This window comes from Babylonia areolata, chromosome 27 (assembly GCF_041734735.1).
Source record: "Babylonia areolata isolate BAREFJ2019XMU chromosome 27, ASM4173473v1, whole genome shotgun sequence".
Lineage (NCBI taxonomy): Eukaryota > Metazoa > Mollusca > Gastropoda > Neogastropoda > Buccinidae > Babylonia > Babylonia areolata.
This window is the reverse complement of record NC_134902.1, coordinates 6772125-6795077: the sequence shown is the minus strand read 5'-3', so window position 1 is coordinate 6795077 and position 22953 is coordinate 6772125. Positions and strand designations below refer to the sequence as shown.

Below are 22953 nucleotides of genomic sequence, written 5' to 3'. Positions count from 1 at the left end.
TCTGTCGACATTGAGGGATCATGTTGATTTTTCACATTGTATCGACAGCTGCAGCCATTTTCCCGCCAATAGAACAATGACTAACCTTTGCCCCCCGACCGAGTTCAAAGTGAACAAGTCTGTGGTGATGTTTTGACATGAACCGAAGCCTGTGACTGAAAGCATCATTTCTGAAATATTTGGCGCTGGGGAGTGTTTTTCTCACAGAAACTTGGTGGTGAAAGAGTTAACGTATTAAGCCCTGCTCCCAAGTACTGCTCTGGGGTTAAAATTCCTCTCATTGAAACGTGTTTCACATTTCTACATGTGCATAACTGGCAACGTAAAAAAACTAACTGCTGTGGCGTTTCCGGGTGTGTCAGTGTGTAGTCTGGAGGAAAAACAATATTTAACTACACATACTTAACCGTGACCCACTAGTGCAGACACCGGCAGGGGTCTGATTCTTGTCCTGTGCAAACTAAAACCTGCCTATGCAGAGAAAACGAAAGTAGCTATGGCCAATAACCTCCTGAAATAGGTTACCTCCCCTTTGCATCCCTGACTAGCGCCCTCTTTTTCTGGCAGGCATCTTGACTCCTGCTCCTGTGCTCTGCATTCGGCTAAGTTTTTTCGTATTTCTGTCTGTCTATCGATTCTTTGGCACTCTCGTTTTGTGTCCGATGATGAACCACAACAGTATATTTATTGCGTTTTTTCACATCAGTATGACATAGAAGCCTGCTGAGGTTGTAAATTACCTGGGGTTGAATGGGACAATGAGCTGCATTTTGTGTGTGTGGCTGATGTTTTGGGTTTCTTCTTCTTCTTCTTCTTCTTTTTCTGCGTTAATGGGATGCATGATGCACATGTTTGATGTTTTCTTTTCTTCTTCTGCATTCAAGGGCTCCTACTCTCATGTTCACTCACTCAAGTGAGGTTTTATGGGTATAACCTTTTTTGCCCTGCCATGTAGGCAGGGAAACTTGGGATATGCATGCAGGGTGTGTTCTTGCTTCCACAAAACACTGAATATTAACATTGGATTATGAAATCTTAAAACTGTGAGTTTCATCTTCTACATGCATAAACATGTCAAGGGGTTTCAGGCACTAGGTCTGCATGTCTGTTGACCTGGGGGATTGGCAAAACGTCCAGACGTTAACTGCCGAGAGTTGTGATGGGGATTTGAACCCAAAACCCTAAGGTTGAAAGTCCAGCGCTTTAAACACCTGGCTTTTTGCACTCATCACTGTCATTTTGTGTTTATCTCTGACATTTTTTACTTTCATGCTTGAAGCCTTTTTGACTCACTTGTGTAAACAAAGTGAGTCTATGTTTTAACCCGGTGTTTGGTTGTCTGTATGTGTGTGTGTGTGTGTGTGTGTGTGTCCGTCCGTGTGTCTGTGTGTCTGTGTGTCCATGGTAAACTTAAACATTGACATTTTCTCTGCAAATACTTTGTCAGTTGACACCATATTAGGCATAAAAATAGGAAAAATTCAGTTCTTTCCAGTCACCTTGTTTAAAACAATATTGCACATCTGGGATGGGCACAAAAAAATAAAAAAGGAGCATAATTATATGCAAACTGCATTTACTGTTATATTTATATTTTTGGTATTCTCTAAACTTTGGTCTGATATTCTGACCCAACAACAAGAGCAGTCATTATTATCATTTTTTGTTCAAACAGGAACTTCTTTTGCTAAGCATGGAAGTTTTCTTTACTTTGCAAACGTTTTGGTGCAGATAGTAAAAAAGGGAAATTACTCTGTAATTAATGCAAGGGGACTTAATTTATCACAAGTGAGTCGTGAAGGCCTTGCCTCTCTTGTTTTTTTTTTTGTATGTTCATAACTTAACTGATAATAATGTTTGTACCTGTCAGATGCTATGACGATAATCATGACTGTGCCTGGCAGGTGCCATATCCAAGTCGGCGAGGCGGATCACGGGCAGCATAGAGTGTGGATCGCAGACCCACTTCCAGCTGGAGAGCCAGACGGCGCGCTGTGTCCCTGGGGACGACGGGGGCATGGAGGTACAGGCCACCACTCAGTGGATCGACGGCACTGCAGAGATCGTCGCCCGTGTCCTCAACATCCCAGAAAACAGGTGACTGGGGGATGTGGGGGATGGATGGGGGGTTTGGGGCAAGGGGGGGTGGGGGGTGGATCAGGGGGCAGTTTAGATGTTATGAAATGACTGGAGTGGTTAAAGGGTTGGACTTTCAATCTGAGGGTACCGGGTTCGAACCTCGTTATCGGCACCTGGTCGGTACAGGTTGGAGATTTTTCTGATCTCCCAGGTCATCATGTGTGTAGACTTGCTCGTGCCTGAGCCTCCTTCGTGTGTATACGCAAGCAAAATATCAAATACGCACGTTAAAGATACTGTAATCCATGTCAGTGTTCGGCAGGTTATGGCAACAAAAACATACCCAGCATGCACACCCCCGAAAACAGAGTATGGCTGCCTACATGGCGGGGTAAAATCAGCCCTGAAATGGCCCCCTTGTGGTGGGCAGGGGCTGTAAACAGCATGACTTGATGTGGTGGGCGGGACTAGAAGCAGCATGACAGGTGGGCAGAGCTAGAAGCAGAGTGACTTGATGTTGTGGCTGGGGCTAGAAGCAACATGACATTATGTGGTGTGTGGGGCTAGAAGCAACATGACATGTCACGTGTGAGGCCAGAAGCAACATAACATGATATGGTGGGTGGGGCCAGCATCAACATAACATGATATGGTGGGAGGGGCCAGAATCAACATGACATGATATGGTGGGTGGGGCTAGAAGCAACATGACATGATGTGGTGGGCGGGGCTAGAAGCAACATGACATGATGTGGTGGGCGGGGCTAGAAGCAACATGACATGATGTGGTGGGCGGGGCTAGAAGCAACATGACATGATGTGGTGGGTGGGGCCAGAATCAACATGACATGATATGGTGGGTGGGGTCAGAATCAACATAACATGATGTGGTGGGTGGGGTCAGAATCAACATAACATGATATGGTGGGTGGGGCCAGAATCAACATGACATGATGTGGTGGGTGGGGCCAGAATCAACATAACATGATATGGTGGGTGGGGTCAGAATCAACGTAACATGATGTGGTGGGCGGGGCTAGAAGCAACATGACATGATGTGGTGGGCGGGGCCAGAATCAACATGACATGATGTGGTGGGCGGGGCCAGAATCAACATGACATGATGTGGTGGGAGGGGCCAGAATCAACATGACATGATGTGGTGTGGCAGTGTGACGGTGGAGGTGAAGCGACTGGGCGGGGCCTTTGGATCCAAAATCTCCCGCAACTTCATGGTGTCTGGCGCCTGTGCCTTGGCTGCTCATGTCATGCAGAGGTAGGTGTGTGTGTGTGTGTGTGTGTGTGTGTGTGTGTGTTGGGGGTGAGGGGGTGGGAGGGGGGAGGGTTGTGTGTGTGGTTGTGGCTCAGTGTCTGTGTATTGCTATCACTTCATTATTTATTCCTCATTTTTAATTTTTGGTCAAACTCTTTATCCTCCTCCTCCCTTTGCAGGCCAGTCCGTCTTCGCATGGATTTCCACACCAACATGAAAACTGTTGGCAAGCGCTTCCCCTTTCTGGCTGATTATGAGGTGAGGGCATATTCTGTTCAGTGTTCTGTATATTATAGTTTGTTCTGTGTGTATTTGTATTTGTATTTCTTTTTACCACAACAGATTTCTCTGTGTGAAATTCGGGCTGCTCTCCCCAGGGAGAGCGCGTCGCTACACTACAGCGCCACCCATTTTTTTTGTATTTTTTCCAGCATGCAGTTTTATTTGTTTTTCCTATCGATGTGGATTTTTCTACAGAATTTTGCCAGGAACAACCCTTTTGTTGCCGTGGGTTCTTTAACGTGCGCTAAGTGCATGCTGCACACGGGACCTCGGTTTATCGTCTTATCCGAATGACTAGCGTCCAGACCACCACTCAAGGTCTAGTGGAGGGGGAGAAAATATCGGCGGCTGAACCGTGATTCGAACCAGCGCGCTCAGATTCTCTCGCTTCCTAGGCGGACGCGTTACCTCTAGGCCATCACTCCACATGACAATAATCACGACTACGCCTGCGTGTGTGTGTGTGTGTGACCATGGACAGGCTGGCTTCACGGAGGAGGGCAAACCTAATGGGGTCAAGGTCACCTTCTGTGTGTGTATGTGTGTGTGTGTGTGTGTGTGAAGGTGTGTGTGTGTGTGAGGGTGTGTATGAGGATGTGTGTGTGTGTGAGGACGAGTGTGTGTGTGTGTGTGTGTGCATATGTGCACATATGTTTGTGTCTGTGGTCATGTGTCCGTGTGTATTCTTCAGTTTAACGTTTACTCAAGTTGTATGACTCTGGACTTTAAAAAAAAAACTTATTTAAAAGAAAAATGAAATACAGCAAATGTCCAACTGGACCAACTTTCAGAAATCTTTAACAAGAAATTGTCCGAAACATCTTTGAATGATCTTTCCAGATAGGTAAATAAAAAGGTTTTAAAGCTTGTGTGCTGTGTGTGTGTGTACATGTATGTGTGTGTGAGCGCGCGCGCGCGCGTGTGTGTGTGTGTGTGTGTGTGTGTGCGTGTGTGTGTGTGCGTGTGTGTGTGACCATGGACAGGCTGGCTTCACGGAGGAGGGCAAACTGAACGGGGTCAAGGTCACCTTCTACGGCGACTGTGGCTCCTCCCCCAATGACAGCTCCATCGGCATCATGTACTCCTGGCTGGACAATGGTCAGTCAGCCTGTGTTACTGGTCTCTTTGTCTATTCATAGACGCTGGTGATTTAAAAAAAAAAGAAGATTTAAAACACTTTTTATGTGATGTATTTGATATTTTTTTTTAAATATATAATTTATGTCAGTTTCTTGGCTTGCTCTGTCAGAGTAGTCATGAGGTGGATGAAGTTTGGTTTTTATTTGTTTTTGTTTTTTTCTTTCTCTCTCTCTCTCTCTCTGTCCCCCTGTCTCTCTGTCTCACCCCCTCTCTCTCTACCTCTCTCTGTGTGTGTCTCTCTCACTCTCCCCCTCCCTCCCCCCTCTCTACCTCTCTCCCTCCCCCCCTCTCTCTCCCTCTCACTCTCCCCCTCTCTCTCCCTCTCTCTCTCTCTCCCTCCCCCCTCTCGTTCTCTCTCTCTCCCTCTCCTTCTCTCTCTCCCCGTTGCTCTCTCTTCCTCTCTCCCTCTCACTCTATCTCTCTCTCTCTCTCCCTCTTTCTCTCCCTCTCCCTCTCTCCCTGTCTCTCTCTCTCTCCCTCCCCCTGTCTCTCTGTCTCACCCCCTCTCTCTACCTCTGTGTGTGTGTGTCTCTCTCACTCTCCCCCTCCCTCCCCCCTCTCTACCTCTCTTCCTCCCCCCTCTGTCCCTCCCCCCCTCTCTCTCCCTCTCACTCTCCCCCTCTCTCTCTCTCCCTCCCCCCTTCTCGTTCTCTCTCTCTCTCTCCTTCTCTCTCTCCCCCTTGCTCTCACTCTCTCTCTCTCACTCTATCTCTCTCTCTCTCTCTCCCTCTTTCTCTCCCTCTCCCTCTCTCCCTGTCTCTCTCTCTCTCCCTCTCACTGTCTCTCTCTCTCTCCCTCTCTCCTCCTCCTCTCTCCCTCTCTCTCTCCCTCTCTCTCTCTCCCTCTCCCTCTCCCCCTCTCTCTCTCTCCCTCTCCCTCTCCCTCTCTCCCTCCCTCCCTCCTCCTCCTCTCTCCCTCTCTCTCCCTCTCTCTCTCCTCTCTCTCTCCCATTCTCCTTACCCCCTGTGTGTGTGTGTGTGATACATTGATTGAGTTTGATTATTTGTTTATCAGTTTATTTATTTAGGCATTGTTTCTCTTTTTATTTTTACTTTTTTTTTTTTTTGTTCTTTCATTTGTAATTATTCTTTTATAAGCTATAATTTTCAGACTATAAGGCAGAGTTATTTTTTTCCTCATCGTTATACAGGAGTGCTCAACACACTAGAGCAACAATAAACCCAAACAACTGTATACCGTCATCAAACATTCCTAGATTGCATGCCACAAGACACCCTGAGGCAGTTGTTGTGCCAGACAATAGGAAAAAAATGAATGAAACTCATCAGTCTGTGTGTGTGAGTGAAGACTGTTTTACAGTTTATTGAGGGAAAAAAAAATCTATATGAGCACTGTTTATGGATGGCTAGGATTAGTGACAGAACAAGCAGAGACATAGCCTGTGTCACAGACCACCATGATTTTTGTTTTTTTTCTCTGGCCAGCGTACTACTGCCAGAACTGGAAGTTCACACCTTACGCTGTCAAGACCAACAAACCATCCAACACCTATTGTCGCTCTCCAGGTAATCTGTGAACTAATACAGGTAACATTGTGTTGTATGCATTGTGTGCATAGTTATATGCTTGAAAGTATGCATGTATATGTGAAAGTGTGTATGTATGTAAGTGTGTGTGTGTGTGTGTGTGTGTGTGTGTGTGTGTGTGTTCATGTACACAAACAGTTATTTTGGTGTCATCTGATAAATATACATGTTTGTTTGTGTGTATATAATGCGTGCAAAGAAATGAAGAAATGAACTGATAAATGAAGAAAGAAAGAGAGAAAGAGAGAAATACACAGACAGTTACCATCACGTGTTGATCCACAGGCTCTGTGCCGGCCCAGTTCATCATGGAGTCCATCATGGAACACGTGGCCAAGACCCTGAAGAAGGACCCCACTGATGTCAGGGTCCTCAACCTCTATCAGAAAGGACAGGTGAGAGACTGCAACACCAGGGAAGGTGCACAGCCTGCTTTCGTCATGGAATCTTCAGCGCTCACAGAGCGAGAAGCAGGTCTTCTTCTTATTCTTCTGCGTTCACTCGTATGCACACGAGTGGGCTTTTACGTGTATGACCGTTTTTACCCCAGGGGTGTGCATGCTGGGTATGTTCTTGTTTCCATAACCCACCGAACGCTGACATGGATTACAGGATCTTTAATGTGCGTATTTGATCTTCTGCTTGCATATACACACGAAAGGGGTTCAGGCACTAGCAGGTCTGCACATATGTTGACCTGGGAGATCGTAAAAATCTCCACCCTTTACCCACCAGGCGCCGTCACTGTGATTCGAACCCAAGACCCTCAGATTGACAGTCCAACGCTTTAACCACTCGGCTATTGTGCCCGTCGAGAAGCAGGTCATATGATGACATGCGCAGCCCACCACCGTAACCGGCTTCTCTGGGTGTGCACTGCTTTTGCTCAGACAACTTTTCGGCAGAGTTCATAAATGGATCAGTTCAAATACAGAATGGCAGATATATGACAAGAAATGTGTACAAAGTAAACATAGAGGACTTTAGCAAATAATGAGTGTAATTAAAAAACCAAATATATCTTGTAAACTTGCAAAAATAGTCACCGAAAATGTTCAAAATCCTTTCGTCAGAACAGCAATTTCCACCTTGAAATTCTAGCCTTTTGGTGACCTGGAAAAAAAAAAAGGAAATGGAGACACACATGTGCACATGGTTCTCGCTAAAAATAGCCAGGGAACCCTGATGACAATGCGAGGAAAGCGGGCCTGCACTCCCTCCATACTGTTGGTTTCTTTGTTCTTTCAGAATGGCGGTTGGGCAGTGATTGATTGAGTGTTGGTGTTGCAACTGGCAGACTCTCGTTTGCCACTGGTTGTTATGAAGATGCTACAAAGGGTTGGCATGTCTGAGAGATGGCTTGAGATATGTGTGTGTACATGTGTGAGCGTGTGTGGGATGTGTGTGCGTGTGTGAATGTGTGTATGATGTGTGTATATGTCTGTATGTATTTGTGTGTGTGTGTGTGAATGTGTATGATGTGGTTGTGTGTGTATGTGAATGTGTGTATGTGTTAGTGTGTGCTGTGGTGTGTGTATGAATTATTATATGTTTGTGTGTGTGTTCATGTGTGTGTGTCTTAATGTGTGTGTGTGCATGTTTATGTGTGTATAAATTGTGTGTGTGTGTGTGCGTGTGTGTGCACTTGTGTATGTGTGTACAAACTGTGTGTATATGTGCCTGTGTGTGCGCTTGTGTATGTGTGTGTATGTATGTGTGCACGCATGCATATTTGTGTGTGTGTGTGTGTGGATACCGATGTGTGTCTGACCATGTTCCAGACAACGGCCAATGGCATGAAGCTGGACTATTGCACCATTGACACCATCGTTGAGCAGGTGAAGCAGTCGTCAGATTTCTCCAACCGCCAGCAGCAAGTGGCGCTGTTTAACAAGGTACGCAGGTGGACTGACACAGTCACACCTGCCCACACAGGTGTCGGGAAATAATGATAATAATAATAATGGTATTTATATAGCACTGAATCTTGTGCAGAGACAAATCAAAGCACTTTCGCACCAGTCATTCACACGCATGCATAACTCTAAAACTGAAGAAACTGAAGACAAAGAAGAGGCAGGGAAGGGAGGCTGTTTTGGGAAGAGGTGGGTTTTAAGGCCAGACTTGAAAGAGGTGAGTGTGGAGACTTGACGAAGCGAAAGAGGAAGTTCATTCCATTTACAAGGTCCAGAGACAGAGAAAGAAATTAGGAAATGATAGTAGTGTTACCCTGTGCTACCATGGACAGGTGTACAGGCACAATCACACCTGTCCACACAGGTGTTGGGAAATTAGGGAAAGACAGTACTGTTACCTGTGCTGCTAGGTACAGGTGGACAGACGCAATCACACCTGTCCACACAGGTGTTGGGAAATTAGGAAATTGTCATAGTGTTACCTGTTCTACTACTGTTGCTGCTGCTGTTGCCTGCACTGCTGCTTCTGTTTCATTTAGAACCACTGATGCTGTTGTTACTGTTTCATGTTTTAACTCACTCTGGACGAATAGTTCTCTCCCTTGCTTTTCCCTACAGACAACCCATTTGTTAGGGTTAGGAAAAAAAATTACAAAAAATATTTGTATTTGTATTTGTATTTCTTTTTATCACAACAGATTTCTCTGTGTGAAATTCGGGCTGCCCTCCTCAGGGAGAGCGCGTCGCTACACTACAGTGCCACCCTTTTTTTTTTTTTTTGTATTTTTTCCTGCGTGCAGTTTTATTTGTTTTTCCTATCGAAGTGGACTTTTCTACAGAATTTTGCCAGGAACAACCCTTTTGTTGCCGTGGGTTCTTTTACGTCCGCTAGGTGCATGCTGCAGACGGGACCTCGGTTTATCGTCTCATCCGAATGACTAGCGTCCAGACCACCACTGAAGGTCTAGTGGAGGGGGAGAAAATATCGGCGGCTGAGCCGTGATTCGAACCAGCGCGCTCAGATTCTCTCGCTTCCTAGGTGGACGCGTTACCTTTAGACCATCACTCCACACATAATATGAAACATAAAGTAACTGAATGAAACTCACTGTACTAGACCCACTGACCCCTCTCCTCATGTCGTGTGAACGCCCACCCCCCTCCCTCTCTTCACTGCTCTCAGAAGTTGAGTTACTATTAGTAGCTTCTTGCTGGTAGCTTTCTTCACTGCAGATACTTTATTCAACGTCTTCATCATCCTCGTCGATGTTGAAACCTTCAGTTTGAAGCATTTCAATCACTTCAGCAGCAGTAAAAGCTGCTGTCGTGATCTAGTTTGCTCCAAAAATTCCCACTTGCATCGCCTGCGACGCCATTTTCAATACATATGCAGATTAGCTTGTTGTGTGGGGTCCTGAACTTGCTGGGTCACTGTGGAGTGTGTTGTTACGGAATCTCATGAAGAAACTTTCCATTCGACCCTTGACACGTTCACATGAGGAAAATGTGGAAAAATTTTTAATGTCGAAACCACTCTAGTGTTCTGTCGTCCGGAACACTACTTTACGTCAGGAACACTGTAGCGTCCCATCGTCCGGAGTGAGTTGATAGTGAGTAGCTGCTGTTACCTCCCCCACCCACCACCCACCCTCTGCTGCTGCTGCTATTATCTGATGTTCTCTTGCTACTGTTACACATTTTATGATATTGCTACTACTACTACTACTACTGCTGCTGCTGCTGCTGCTAAGTGATGTTGCTACTGCTGCTGCTACATGTACTACAGCTGCTACTATTACTGCTGTTGTTGTTGCTGTTACCTCCATCATTACTATCGTTGTTGCTACTACTGCTGCTGCTGTTGTTTTTCTGCTACTGTTACAACTCCTCCTCCTCCTACTACTACAATTACTAAGTAATGCTGCTACTGCTGCTATATGTACAACTAATACTGCTACTGCTGTTGCTGCTGCTACTACATGAACTTCTAAATTTATCACCACTGCTGCTGCTTCATGAACGACTGAAATCACTGTTACTGTTTGTATTTGTATTTCTTTTTATCACAGCAGATTTCTCTTTGAAATTCAGGCTGCTCTCCCCAGGGAGAGGGCATCAGCTACATTACAGCGCCACCCTTCTTTTTTTTCTTTTTTTTTTTTTTCCTGTGTGCAGTTTTATTTGTTTTTCTTATCGAAGTGGATTTTTCTACAGAATTTTGCCAGGAACAACCCTTTTGTTGCCGTGGGTTCTTTTACATGTGCTAAGTGCATGCTGCACGCCGAACCTTGGTTTATCATCTCATCTGAATGACTAGTATCCAGACCACCAATCAAGGTCTAGTGGAGGGGGGTTAAAATATTGGCGGCTGAGCCGTGATTCAAACCAGTGTGCTCAGATTCTTTCGCTTCCTAGGCTGACGCGTTACCTCTAGGCCATCACTCTGCTACTACTACTACTACTACTGCTGCTGCTGCTACATGTTCTACTACTACTGCTACTACTGTTGCTGCTGCTACATGAACTACTAAAACTACTACCTCTTCTACTACTACTACTGTTGCTGCTGCTGAAACTACTACCACTTCTACTACTACTGCTACTGCTGCTGCTGCTGCCACCTCTAATTACTAACAACGAGAAGCAAGTCACAAACCAGTATGAGATGACCTACGTATCTTCTCTCCCCCTGCCTTCAGGCCAACCGATGGAAGAAGCGGGGACTGTCGCTGGTGCCGACACGATTCGGCATCATCTGGTCTTCGGCTCACTACAACGTGCTGGTGGCTATCTATCACTCTGACGGCACCATCGCCGTTGAGCACGGAGGCATTGAAGTTGGTCAGGGTATCAACCAGAAGGTGGGGAGTGTGTGGTGAGGTGGTTTCATGTTGTGGCTAAGTGTGTGTGAGTTAAAGGCTGGCTCCACAGTGCTGCTGTTTGGACTGAGAGAACTCTGTGTGTGTGTGTGTGTGTGTGGTGTGTGTGTGTGTTGGTGTGTTGTGTGTTGTGTTGTGTTGGTGTGTTGTGTTGTTTTGTGTTGTGTGTGTGTGTGTGTGTGTGTGTGTGTGTGTGTGTGTGTGTGTGTGTGTGTGTGTATTAGAGTGTATGAGTGTGTGTATGTCTGTATGTGTATTAGAGAGAGAGTGAGAAAGAGTGTGTGTGTGTGTATATATATATATATAGTGTGTGTTTGTGTTTGTGTGAGGAAAAGTGTGTGTGTATGTGTGTGTGAGTGAGAGAGAAAGAGAGAGAGAGTGTGTGTATGTGTGTGTGCGTGCGTGCGTGTGTGTGTGTGTGTGTGTGTGTGTGTCGAAGTCAAAGTCGAAGTCGAAATATTTTAATTGTCAGACCACAGATCCATAACAATGGAGTTCACAAGGACAAACAGAATTAATACAGGGAAATGAATATTAGGACAACCATTGAACTACATGGGCATCGATAACGATTCTAGAGCATTTGCTCGTAATGAAAACGCTTTGAATACAAACTTGCATATACTAACACTCAATCTCTCACTCGCACAAGATAACAACATGGACATCTTAGATGCACTTGGATGTTTGTGAAATTTAGCAGGAATAAACTGAGAACGCAGGGAACAGTACTTAGGGCAGACCAAAAGAAAATGCATTTCGGTTTCCGGAGTGTCGTGCACAAAAAGGACAATTCCTACTTTGCCCATCAAAGTTAAACTGCAAAAAGTGTGAGTGTAAGTTAGACATTCCAATTCTAAACTGCGAAAAAACACGGCGCATATTTATACATTTGACATTATTCAAGTAAGGTTTAAGTGACAAGAACTGGTTGTAAGCTGAATACACATCATAAAAATCGTGAGACTGGAGAGCTGAATGCCAGTCTTGAGTAAAGCAATCAACTAGACGCTGCTTAAATTCAGTCATAAACATTTTGACATTACCAACTGACTGAGCCTCCCAAACAACACCAAATCCAAATTTATTCAAAACATTTCTCACAGAGCAAGCCCAAGTACAATAATTATGACTTTGCAATGATAACATCATATTATAAGCTTTCTGAGGGAAACGGTCATTATCCATAAAGACAATACGAAGCCAAAATTTAAGACACTTGGAGTAGGTGGTCACATACAGGGGATAGCGACCAAGTTCACCGTAAATCAAGTGTCTTGGTGCTCTCTGACTCACGCCCAAAAGACACTTCATTGCAGACAAGTGCACCCTTTCAATGCACTCTTGATTTCCAGTCAAACCCCAAACTTCTGCTCCGTATGTCAAAATTGGTTTGATTTGCATGTCAAATAGTTTGAAAAAAAATTGTGTGTGTGTGTGTGTTTTAGTATATGCATGTTTGTGTGAGGATGTGAGAGAGAGAGAGTGTGTGTGTGTGAGTTAGAGAGTATATGCTAATATGTTAGTATATGCCTGTTTGTGTGAGGGTGTGTGAGAGAGAGAGAGTGTTTGTGAGAGATGGACAGACAGTCAGACTGACAGACAGTGTGTCTGTGTGTGAGTGAATGATTTGTGTGCAGTGTCTTCTCTTTGAAAGTCAATATCTTTTTGTACTTTGTGATTTAGGTGGTAGGGGAGTGGTTAAAAAGATGTGTGGTAGGTGAGGAGTGAAAAAGATGTGTGGTAGGGTAGGGGTTAAAAAGATGTGTGGTAGAGGAGGGGTTAAAAAGATGTGTGGTAGGGTAGGGGTTAAAAAGATTTGTGGTAGAGGAAGGGTTAAAAAGATGTGTGGTAGGGTAGGGGTTAAAAAGATTTGTGGTAGAGGAGGGGTTAAAAATATGTGTGGTAGGGTAGGGGTTAAAAAGATTTGTGGTAGAGGAAGGGTTAAAAAGATGTGTGGTAGGTTAGGGGTTAAAAGATGTGTGGTAGGGGAGGGGTGATGTGTGGTAGGGGAGGGGTTAAAAAGACGTGTGGTAGAGGAGGGGTGATGTGTGTAAGGGGAGGGGTGAAAAAGATGTGTGGTAGGGGAGGGGTGAAAAAGATGTGTGGTAGAGGAGGGGTGATGTGTGTAAGGGGAGGGGTTAAAAAGATGTGTGGTAGAGGAGGGGTGATGTGTGTAAGGGGAGGGGTTAAAAAGATGTGTGGTAGGGGAGGGGTGAAAAAGATGTGTGGTAGAGGAGGGGTGATGTGTGTAAGGGGAGGGGTTAAAAAGATGTGTGTAAGGGGAGGGGTTAAAAAGATGTGTGTAAGGGGAGGGGTTAAAAAGATGTGTGTAAGGGGAGGGGTGATGTGTGGTAGGGGAGGGGTGATGTGTGGTAGGGTAGGGGTGATGTGTGGTAGGGTAGGGGTGAAAAAGATGTGTGGTAGGGTAGGGGTGATGTGTGGTAGGGTAGGGGTGAAAAAGATGTGTGGTAGGGTAGGGGTGATGTGTGGTAGGGTAGGGGTGAAAAAGATGTGTGGTAGGGGAGTTTGGAGAGTACAGTGGAAAACAGGGAGAGTGGATCACAGGAAAAAATGAGTTATAGAAAATGTAAGAGTGAGTTGGAATAGTGAAAAATAAGGAAAACTCACAAGGGGTGGAACAAACATGCTTTCTATCTCATGACTGACTTCACAAAAACTGAAAATCTGGTCATAGAAGATGTCATTGTATCCCTTATGTCCTCACACCATCACATCAAAGCACAGATCTGTTCAGGGTGTACAGTCTGTTTTTGTACAGCTAGCAACAAGTCTTACGTTTCCTGTGAAAACACAGATGATGAGAGAAATATTATCTGATTCTGTTTTGATTACGCATACTATACCATGACCCACTGGTGCAGACTCGGGCACGAGTCTGATTCCCCGTCTTGAGTGAACTACTACCCCACTGAGGGGGAGAAACTGAAATTGTCGATTCTGTTTTATTATGTTTATTATTGTCCAGTATGATGGTGATCGTGTCAAGCTTCTGTCGCACATAGATGACCTGGAGTGATGGCCTAGAGGAAACGTGTCCGCCCAGGAAGCGAGAGAGTCTTAGCGCAGTGGTTCGAATCTGGCACAGTCGCCAGTATTTTCTTCCCCTCCACTAGACCTTGAGTGGTGGTCTGGACACTAGTCATTCGGATGAGATGATAAACGGAGGTCCCGTGTGCAGCATGCGCTTTGTGCATGTAAAAGAACCCATGGCAGCAAAAGGTTTGTCTCTGGCAAAATTCTGTTGAAAAATGCACTTCGATAGGAAAACAAATAAATAGAAACTGCAGGCAGGAAAAAAATAGCAAAAAAATGGGTGGCGCTCTCTAGTGTAGTGATGAGCTCTCCCTTGGGAGAACAGCCCAAATTTCACACAGAGAAATCTGTTGTGACAAAAAAGAGTAATACAGTACAATGCGATACAAATTTGAATACGATGCACAAAGATGACTCGGTACGTACCTGTGTCCAGGCCTGTCAGGTGTGTGCCTACGAACTGGGCGTACCTGTGTCGCTGGTCCGTGTGAAGAAAGGGTCATCCATCGGCAACGCCAACTCCATCACCACCGGTGGGAGCATCACCTCTGAACTCAATGCTTTGGTGAGGTTACTGCTTCTTGGGAGATTTTACTGATTTATTTTTTAAAATTTATTTTGTTTTGTTTCATTTTGTTCCTGGTGGGGATTCATTGGGCTTTTTCAGAATGAACTGTACCTCCGAAAACAGAGTATGGCTGCCTAAGAGGTGAGGTAAACACAGTCATGCTCGTGAAAGCCCACTCGTACATGTATCAGTATCAGTAGCTCAAGGAGGCGTTACTGTGTTCGGACAAATCCATATACGCTATACCACATCTGCCAAGCAGATGCCTGACCAGCAGCGTAACCCAACGAGCTTAGCCAGGCCTTGAGAAAAAAAAAAAGAAAAAGAAAAAAAGGAGAAGTAAATGAACATTTAAATTGAAAAATAGATAGATGAATAAATAACAAAGAAAAAAAAGAAAATAATAAGTATAATAATAATAATTATAATAATCATACATTTGTGTGAGTGAACATAATAATAATAATAATTATATTTATATAGCGCTGAATCTTGTGCAGAGACAAATCAAAGCGATTTCGCATCAGTCATTCACACGCATGCATAACTCTAAAACTGGAAAAAAAACTGAAGACAAGGAAAAGGCAGTGAAGGGAGGCTATTTTGGGAAGAGGTGGGTTTTAAGGCCGGACTTGAAAGAGGTGAGTGTGGAGACCTGACGAAGCGAAAGAGGAAGTTCATTCCAGTTACAAGGTCCAGAGACAGAGAAAGAACTGCGGGCAACAGTCGAGTGTTTGAATCTGGGTGTGCGTAAATAGAATGGATCCGAAGCCGATCGTGGGAGTCGCAGCCCATGAACAAAGAAGAAGAAGAGGAAGTAGTATGAATGATATACCTATCTTCTGGTAACGATCAAAGTATCTATCTCCACCTTTGTTCTGATTTTTGGAGTTAATACTTTGGCTGCAGCTAGTATTTCACTTTTCCTTTTTTTTTCCCCCACACAACATTGAAGACTACAGCCGCCCCTGGGGATGCCAGGAGCTTTTTCAGTGTAAACAGTGCCCTCACCTTCTGGAAATCCTGTGTTAGAACTTTCCTCTTTTCTGTCGCTTTCTTTTTTTTTTTTTCCAGCTTTTGTCCTTTTCTTTTTGCCATCTTTTCCTTTCTTCATTTCTGCCTTGCTGGTCCTGTTGTTTTTTGGTTTTTTTTCTAGAAAGCCTTGAATAGTTTTTGTTGTTGTCTTTTTCTGGTCTTTATGTTCAGGCAGTCTTGCTTTGCGGTCTTCTTTCTTGTGCCTGGCGCATTTGATTTGGCCACACGGCATTGTATGATTTTTGTATGCCTGTTATTGTATGTGGTTTTGTTTATTGTGTATGATTGTGTGTATGTTCAGGTTGTTGGTGATGTATTGTGTGTTTGGTGTCATCAGGGAGATGTGTGTGTGTTAGTGGTGTGTTGTGTGTGTCATTAGGGAGTGATGTGTTGTGTGTTAGTGATGTGTGTTGGTGACGTGTTGTGTGTTAGTGATGTGTGTTAGTGATGAGTTGTGTGTTATGTGTGTCATTAGGGAGTGATGTGTTGTGTGTTAGTGATGTGCTGTGTGTTAGTGATGTGTTGTGTGTTAGTGATGTGTTATGTGTGTCATTAGGGAGTGATATGTTGTGTGTTAGTGATGTGTTGTGTGTTATTGATGTGTGTTATTGATGTGTTGTGTGTTATTGACGTGTTGTGTGTTAGTGATGTGTGTTATTGACGTGTTGTGTGTTATTGACGTGTTGTGTGTTAGCAGTGTGTGTTTTTAATGTGTTTTGCATTTGTGATATGTTGTGTGTTAATGATGTGTTGTGTGTTAGTGATGTGTGTTATTGACGTGTTGTGTGTTAGTGATATGTTGTGTGTTAGTGATGTGTGTTAGTGATGTGTGTTATTGACGTGTTGTGTGTTAGTGATGTGTGTTATTGACGTGTTGTGTGTTAGTGACATGTTGTGTTTTAGTGATGTGTTGTGTGTTAGTGATGTACTGTGTGTTAGTGGAGTGCTGTGTGTGATGACATGGAGTGATGTGTTGTGTGTTAGTGGAATGCTGTGTGTTAGTGGAGTGATGTGTGTGACGACAGGGAGTGATGTGTTATGTGTTGGTGGAGTGATGTGTGTGATGACAGGGTGTGATGTGTTATGTGTTGGTGGAGTGATGTGTGTGATGACAGGGTGTGCTGTGTGTGACGACAGGGAGTGATGTGTTGTGTGTTAGTGGAGTGATGTGTGTGACGACAGGGAGTGATGTGTTATGTGTTAGTGGAGTGATGTGTCTGTCAACAGGGAGTGATGTGTTAGTGGAGTGATGTGTTGTGTGTTAGTGGAGTGATGTGTGTGACGACAGGGAGTGATGTGTTATGTGTTGGTGGAGTGATGTGTGTGATGACAGGGTGTGCTGTGTGTGACGACAGGGAGTGATGTGTTGTGTGTTAGTGGAGTGATGTGTGTGACGACAGGGAGTGCTGTGTTATGTGTTAGTGGAGTGATGTGTGTGACGACAGGGAGTGACGTGTTATGTGTTAGTGGAGTGATGTGTCTGTCAACAGGGAGTGATGTGTTAGTGGAGTGCTGTGTGTTAGTGGAGTGCTGTGTGTGATGACAGGGAGTGATGTGTTGTGTGTTAGTGGAGTGCTGTGTGTGATGACAGGGTGTGCAGAAGTGCTGTGTGTGATGACAGGGTGTGCAGAAGTGCTGTGTGTGATGACAGGGAGTGCTGTGTGTGATGACAGGGAGTGCAGAAGTGCTGTGTGTGATGACAGGGAGTGCAGAAGTGCTGTGTGTGATGACAGGGAGTGCTGTGTTGAGTGCTGTGTGTGATGACAGGGAGTGCAGAAGTGCTGTGTGTGATGACAGGGAGTGCTGTGTGAGATGACAGGGTGTGCTGTGTGTGATGACAGGGAGTGCTGTGTGTGATGACAGGGTGTGCTGTGTGTGATGACAGGGAGTGCAGAAGTGCTGTGTGTGATGACAGGGAGTGCTGTGTGAGATGACAGGGTGTGCTGTGTGTGATGACAGGGAGTGCAGAAGTGCTGTGTGTGATGACAGGGAGTGCAGAAGTGCTGTGTGTGATGACAGGGAGTGCTGTGTGTGATGACAGGGAGTGATGTGTTGTGTGTTAGTGGAGTGCTGTGTGTGATGACAGGGAGTGCTGTGTGTGATGACAGGGAGTGATGTGTGTGATGACAGGGAGTGCAGAAGTGCTGTGTGTGATGACAGGGAGTGCTGTGTGTGATGACAGGGAGTGCAGAAGTGCTGTGTGTGATGACAGGGAGTGCAGAAGTGCTGTGTGTGATGACAGGGAGTGATGTGTTGTGTGTTAGTGGAGTGCTGTGTGTGATGACGGGGAGTGCAGAAGTGCTGTGTGTGATGACAGGGAGTGCAGAAGTGCTGTGTGTGATGACAGGGAGTGCAGAAGTGCTGTGTGTGATGACAGGGAGTGCAGAAGTGCTGTGAAGCCCTGAAGTCCAGGATGAAGCCAGTGCGAGAAAAGATGGGAGGTAACCCCAGCTGGCAGCAACTGGTGACGGAATGCTACAACCAGGGTGTTGATCTGTCGGCACGCTTCTAGTGAGTGTGGTCTGTGTGTGTGTGTGTGTGTGTGTGTGTGTGTGTGTGGTGGTGGTGGTGTTTTTTTGTGTGTTTTTTTTTAATTGTTTTTTTCTATTTTAGTGTGTGTGAGTGTGTGTTTATGTTTGTGTGTGTGTGTGTGTGGATATGGGTGTGTTTGTGTGTGTGTGTGTGGTGTGTGTATGTGAGTGCATGTACAGTCATGTTCAAAATGATGCCAAAAAAGTGTTGGATCAGAAATATCCACATAAAACCGTGGATGGAGAGAGTGTGTTTGTGGTGGGTGAGTGTGTGTGTGTTTGTGGTGCATATCTTTATGTGGTTTGTGTGTGTGGTGCATGTATGGGTAGTTGTGTGTGTGTGTGAGTAAATGTGAGTGTGTTGTGTGTTTGTGTGTGTGTGTTTGTGGTGTGCTTGTGTGTGTGTGTGTGTGAGTGCATGTGTGTGCATGTGCATTCACATCCAAAATCATGCCCCCAAGATATTGCATCAGAAATATCCGCATAAAACCATTGGTGGAGAGAGTATGCATTTGTGGTGAGTAAGTAGTGTGTGTGTTTTTGGTGCATATCTTTATGTGTATGTGGTTTGTGTGTGTGTGGTGTGTGTATGGGTAGTTGTGTGTGTGTGTGGTTTGTGTGTGTGGGGGGAGGGGGGTGCATATGTGTGGTTCGTATGTGTTTGTGTGCCCGCAGAAGCAAAAAAAAAAAAAAAAAAAAAAAAAATCAGTTTTTGTGTGTACTAACAGTACAAACCCGGCCAAATTTTTTTTTTTTTTTTTCAAACTTCTTTTTATTCATTTTTTTTGCGTTTACATTTTTCACATGAATACAGAAGATGTATACATAAAAAGTAAATATGCATCATGAATATATCAATTGTGTATTCAACATTTTATGTATTAACGCAGAACGCTAACTATATGTCCACAGTAGATATGTATATATAGATGTTCATGTGTATATAGATCTGAAGAAGGACATATTTAGATATTAAAAAAAAAAACCCTGAATAAATAAATACATAAAAATTAAATAGATAAGGGAAGAAGGGAGGAAAAGAAAGGTCGTAGGACAAGTACGACTGTCACTGCTTAGTTAGAGCCACAGTGGCTGAGGCAGAACTGGACGTCTGTGTGTGTATTGTCTGTATGATGTGTGTGTGTGTGTGTGCTTTGTATGATGTGTGGCGAGTATGTGTGTATCCATGTGTGTGTGTCCATGTGTGTGTGTGTCCATGTGTGTGTGTCCATGTGTTTGTCCATGTGTGTGTGTCCATGTGTGTGTGTGTCCATGTGTGTGTGTCCATGTGTGTGTGTGTCCATGTGTGTGTGTCCATGTGTGTGAGTACATGCACGTACATCCAAAATCATACCATGATGAAGACTGTCATGTCGAAAATGTCCACACAAAAAAACATAGATGCAGAGCCCAACAGCATAGTGAAAATGTTTTGTGTATAATGACAGCACCAACACACAGGACACACTGAAAACAACACAGAGTTTTGTGCCTGTACTGACAGCACCTACGCACAGGACACAGTGAAAATAATACAACTCCCAGGACTCAGTTATGGACTCAATAGTCGAGTGGTTAAAGCGTTGGACTTTCAATCCTAGGGTCCCGGGTTCGAATCTCGGTAATGGCGCCTGGTGGGTAAAGGGTGCAGATTTTTCCGATCTCCCAGTTCAACATATGTGCAGATATGTTAGTGCCAGAACCCCCTTCATGTGTATATGCACACAGAAGATCAAATACGCTCGTTAAAGATCCTGTAATCCATGTCGGGGTTCAGTGGCTTATAGAAACAAGAACATACCCGGCATGCACACCCCCGAAAACGGAGTATGGCTGCCTACATGGTGGGGTAAATAAATAAGCAGACATACACGTAAAATGTTGATTGTATGTATGCGTGACTGAAACCTGATTGAATGACACAAGAAACAATGATGAGCACCCAAATGGCAGCCGTCAGTTGACTCTACCCAGGTAGGCAGCCTGTTGTGCAAATGACTCTGTGTTCGTAAAGTGCTTAGAGCTTGGTCTCCGAGTGAGGATAGGCACAATATAAGTATCCGTATCAGTCAGAATAACACAGTGTTTTGAGTGTACCGACAGCACCAACCCCAAGGACAAGTACGACTGCCACTACAACGTGTACGCAGCCACAGTGACTGAGGCGGAGGTGGATGTGTTGACTGGCCAGTCACAGCTGAACCGTGTCGACATGCTGTACGACTGCGGAGACAGGTGACCGCATTGATGATTAGATCCACCGCCGGCGGGTCGGTGGTGCATGATTACACTCAGGCGTTTTTTGTGGTTGTTTGCATGCCTGTGTTTGTGCTTGCTTTTTACACAGACACGGATAGACACACACACACACACACGCACGCACGCATGCACGCACACACAAACACCACACACACCACACCACACACACACACACACACATGTATGCACAGATACCTTTTGTTCACACAGAGGTCAGACACATGTATACAGACACACGCCTCACAGACACACAGATTCGTAGACACAGACAGACAGACCACACTTAGACACACACACACACACACACACACACAATTTTGATTCTGATTCACACACACACACACACACACACACACACACACACACACACACACTTGCACATCGCTCTCAACCACTTCCAGTGCGCACCACAGTCCTCAAATTACCGACCATCCTCTCTCGACCTCATCACATGTGTTTGCACATGAATTTTCTCAGCGCGTTTCCACAGTGCTCACATATTTTCAGCGTGAACTTGGAAACAAGTGGTCATTATCAAGCGATGTGCTGTTTTTCAGCATGAACCCAGAAATCGACATTGGACAGGTGGAGGGAGGGTTTGTCATGGGTCTGGGTTACCACCTGACGGAAAAGGTCAAAGTGGATCCCAGTTCAGGGGTCATCCTCACGGACGGCACATGGGTAAGTGAGTCATTCTGGGAGATCACGCCTTGATGTGTGAAGGTCGTGGATGTTGGCCAGTTTTGCACATCTGATTGTATTGTGTTACTTTTTGTCACAAAAGATTTCTGTGTGAGAAATGTGGGTTGCTCTCCCTGGGGAAAGCTTGTCTCTACAGTGCAGCACCACCCTTTTCTTTTTTTTTTTTTTGTCTTTTTTTCTGTCTGCAACTATTTGGATTATTATGAAAGTAGATTTTTGGATTACAAAAAAATTATGTTGCCAAGGAGTGATGGCCTAGAGGTAACGCGTCCGCCTAGGAAGCGAGAGAATCTGAGCATGCTGGTTCAAATCATGGCTCAGCCGCTGATATTTTCTCCCCCTCCACTAGACCTTGAGTGGTGGTCTGGACGTTAGTCATTCGGATGAGACGATAAACCGAGGTCCCGTGTGCAGCATGCACTTAGTGCATGTAAAAGAAGCCACGGCAACAAAAGGGTTGTTCCTGGCAAAATTCTGATTCGCGTCAGACTGCACCATTTTGAATGTAAATTGACCCCCCTAGAATTTCAGGGATTTTTATATTTTCCTCAGTGGGAGCCCTGAATAATGAAAGCATTATTTTCCTTGTCATGTTTTCCACAAACTGTGCGTTTTATTTCTCCTTCGTTTTATTCCTGCACTGTGGTTCGATCAGCTGTTGATGTGTCCATTGTGGCCTGGTGCTTTCTGCAGGAGTACAAGCCGCCGATGCCCAAGGATCTTCCTGTGGATTTCCGCATCTCCTTGTTGAAGAACGCTCCCAACCCTGTGGGAGTGCTCCGCTCCAAAAGTATGGTGTTGTGTTGTGTTGTGTTGTGTGCTGTGTTGTGTTAAAGGGGTTGTGTTATGTCAAAGTGTTATGTGGTGTTAAAGTGTTGTATTGCGTTTGAGTGTTGTGCTGTGTTAGAGTGTTGTGTTTGTTAACCCCTAGGCTGCCTGCATGACGAGATAACTCGTCATCAAAATATTCTGACTTTTCCCTGGTTTGCATTCACTTCCTTGACAAAAATAGTGGTAGCCTTAGCCTGGGGAATCTCTCTAGATTCTATTCATAGCTAGAAACCCTATCTACGTCATGAAGCAGTCCTTTATTTGAACGTTTTGGTTGGGTCACTGTCCAAGTATTTGCCTGACTTCTCTCCTCGCTCGCTCAACAAAATGTCAGACTGACGCTGTGCTCAAAACATGCGATCGTGACGAACTGAATCAACCAAGATTTCTTTCTTTAGCTGATGCTAAGAAAGAATTGAAGCATAAATTCGGAGAAGATAGTGATGAACATTTATAGGACGATCTGATAGAAAATAAAGGGAGCAGTCAAGAGAGTGGCCAAGTTGCGACTATCAGTGAGTGATGCCGGCTGTACAGATGTTAGCAGTCGAAAGAACATGACCGAATTAGCAGCAGAGTGGCATTCTTGGCACGCAGCCAACGCGGTCTGATGAGAACTGAATCAAGTGACCGTGTGAGAGGGGTGAAGAGGAGGGGGGTGGAGACTGAGGGGGCGTAGCCTCACATCCATCTTATCACTTGGAGAAGTTACAATGTATTGTGTATCTATCTCTTAAAAAATATATATATATTGTGGTTGTTCTAGTATGATTTTGTGTTTGCAGATATCCATTTGTCCAGAAAATATGATGTTTTTGTGTAAATTACCTGACTAATGTTTGTAATGAACAAGT

At 44.8% G+C, this 22953-nt stretch overlaps 1 protein-coding gene across 1 annotated transcript in view; it reads left to right on the top strand.

The window, feature by feature from the left end:
- LOC143301471 (xanthine dehydrogenase-like) overlaps positions 1-22953 on the top strand; it is a 71153-nt gene that overhangs the window by 36197 nt on the left and 12003 nt on the right. Inside the window, exons 20-32 of the mRNA XM_076615782.1 lie at positions 1905-2097; positions 3251-3355; positions 3532-3610; positions 4618-4732; positions 6220-6300; positions 6607-6716; positions 8103-8216; positions 10937-11098; positions 14610-14738; positions 18154-18287; positions 20411-20542; positions 21124-21247; positions 21962-22058. Coding sequence (XP_076471897.1) covers positions 1905-2097; positions 3251-3355; positions 3532-3610; positions 4618-4732; positions 6220-6300; positions 6607-6716; positions 8103-8216; positions 10937-11098; positions 14610-14738; positions 18154-18287; positions 20411-20542; positions 21124-21247; positions 21962-22058 — 1575 coding nt within the window. The remainder of the gene's footprint in view (positions 1-1904; positions 2098-3250; positions 3356-3531; positions 3611-4617; positions 4733-6219; positions 6301-6606; positions 6717-8102; positions 8217-10936; positions 11099-14609; positions 14739-18153; positions 18288-20410; positions 20543-21123; positions 21248-21961; positions 22059-22953) is intronic.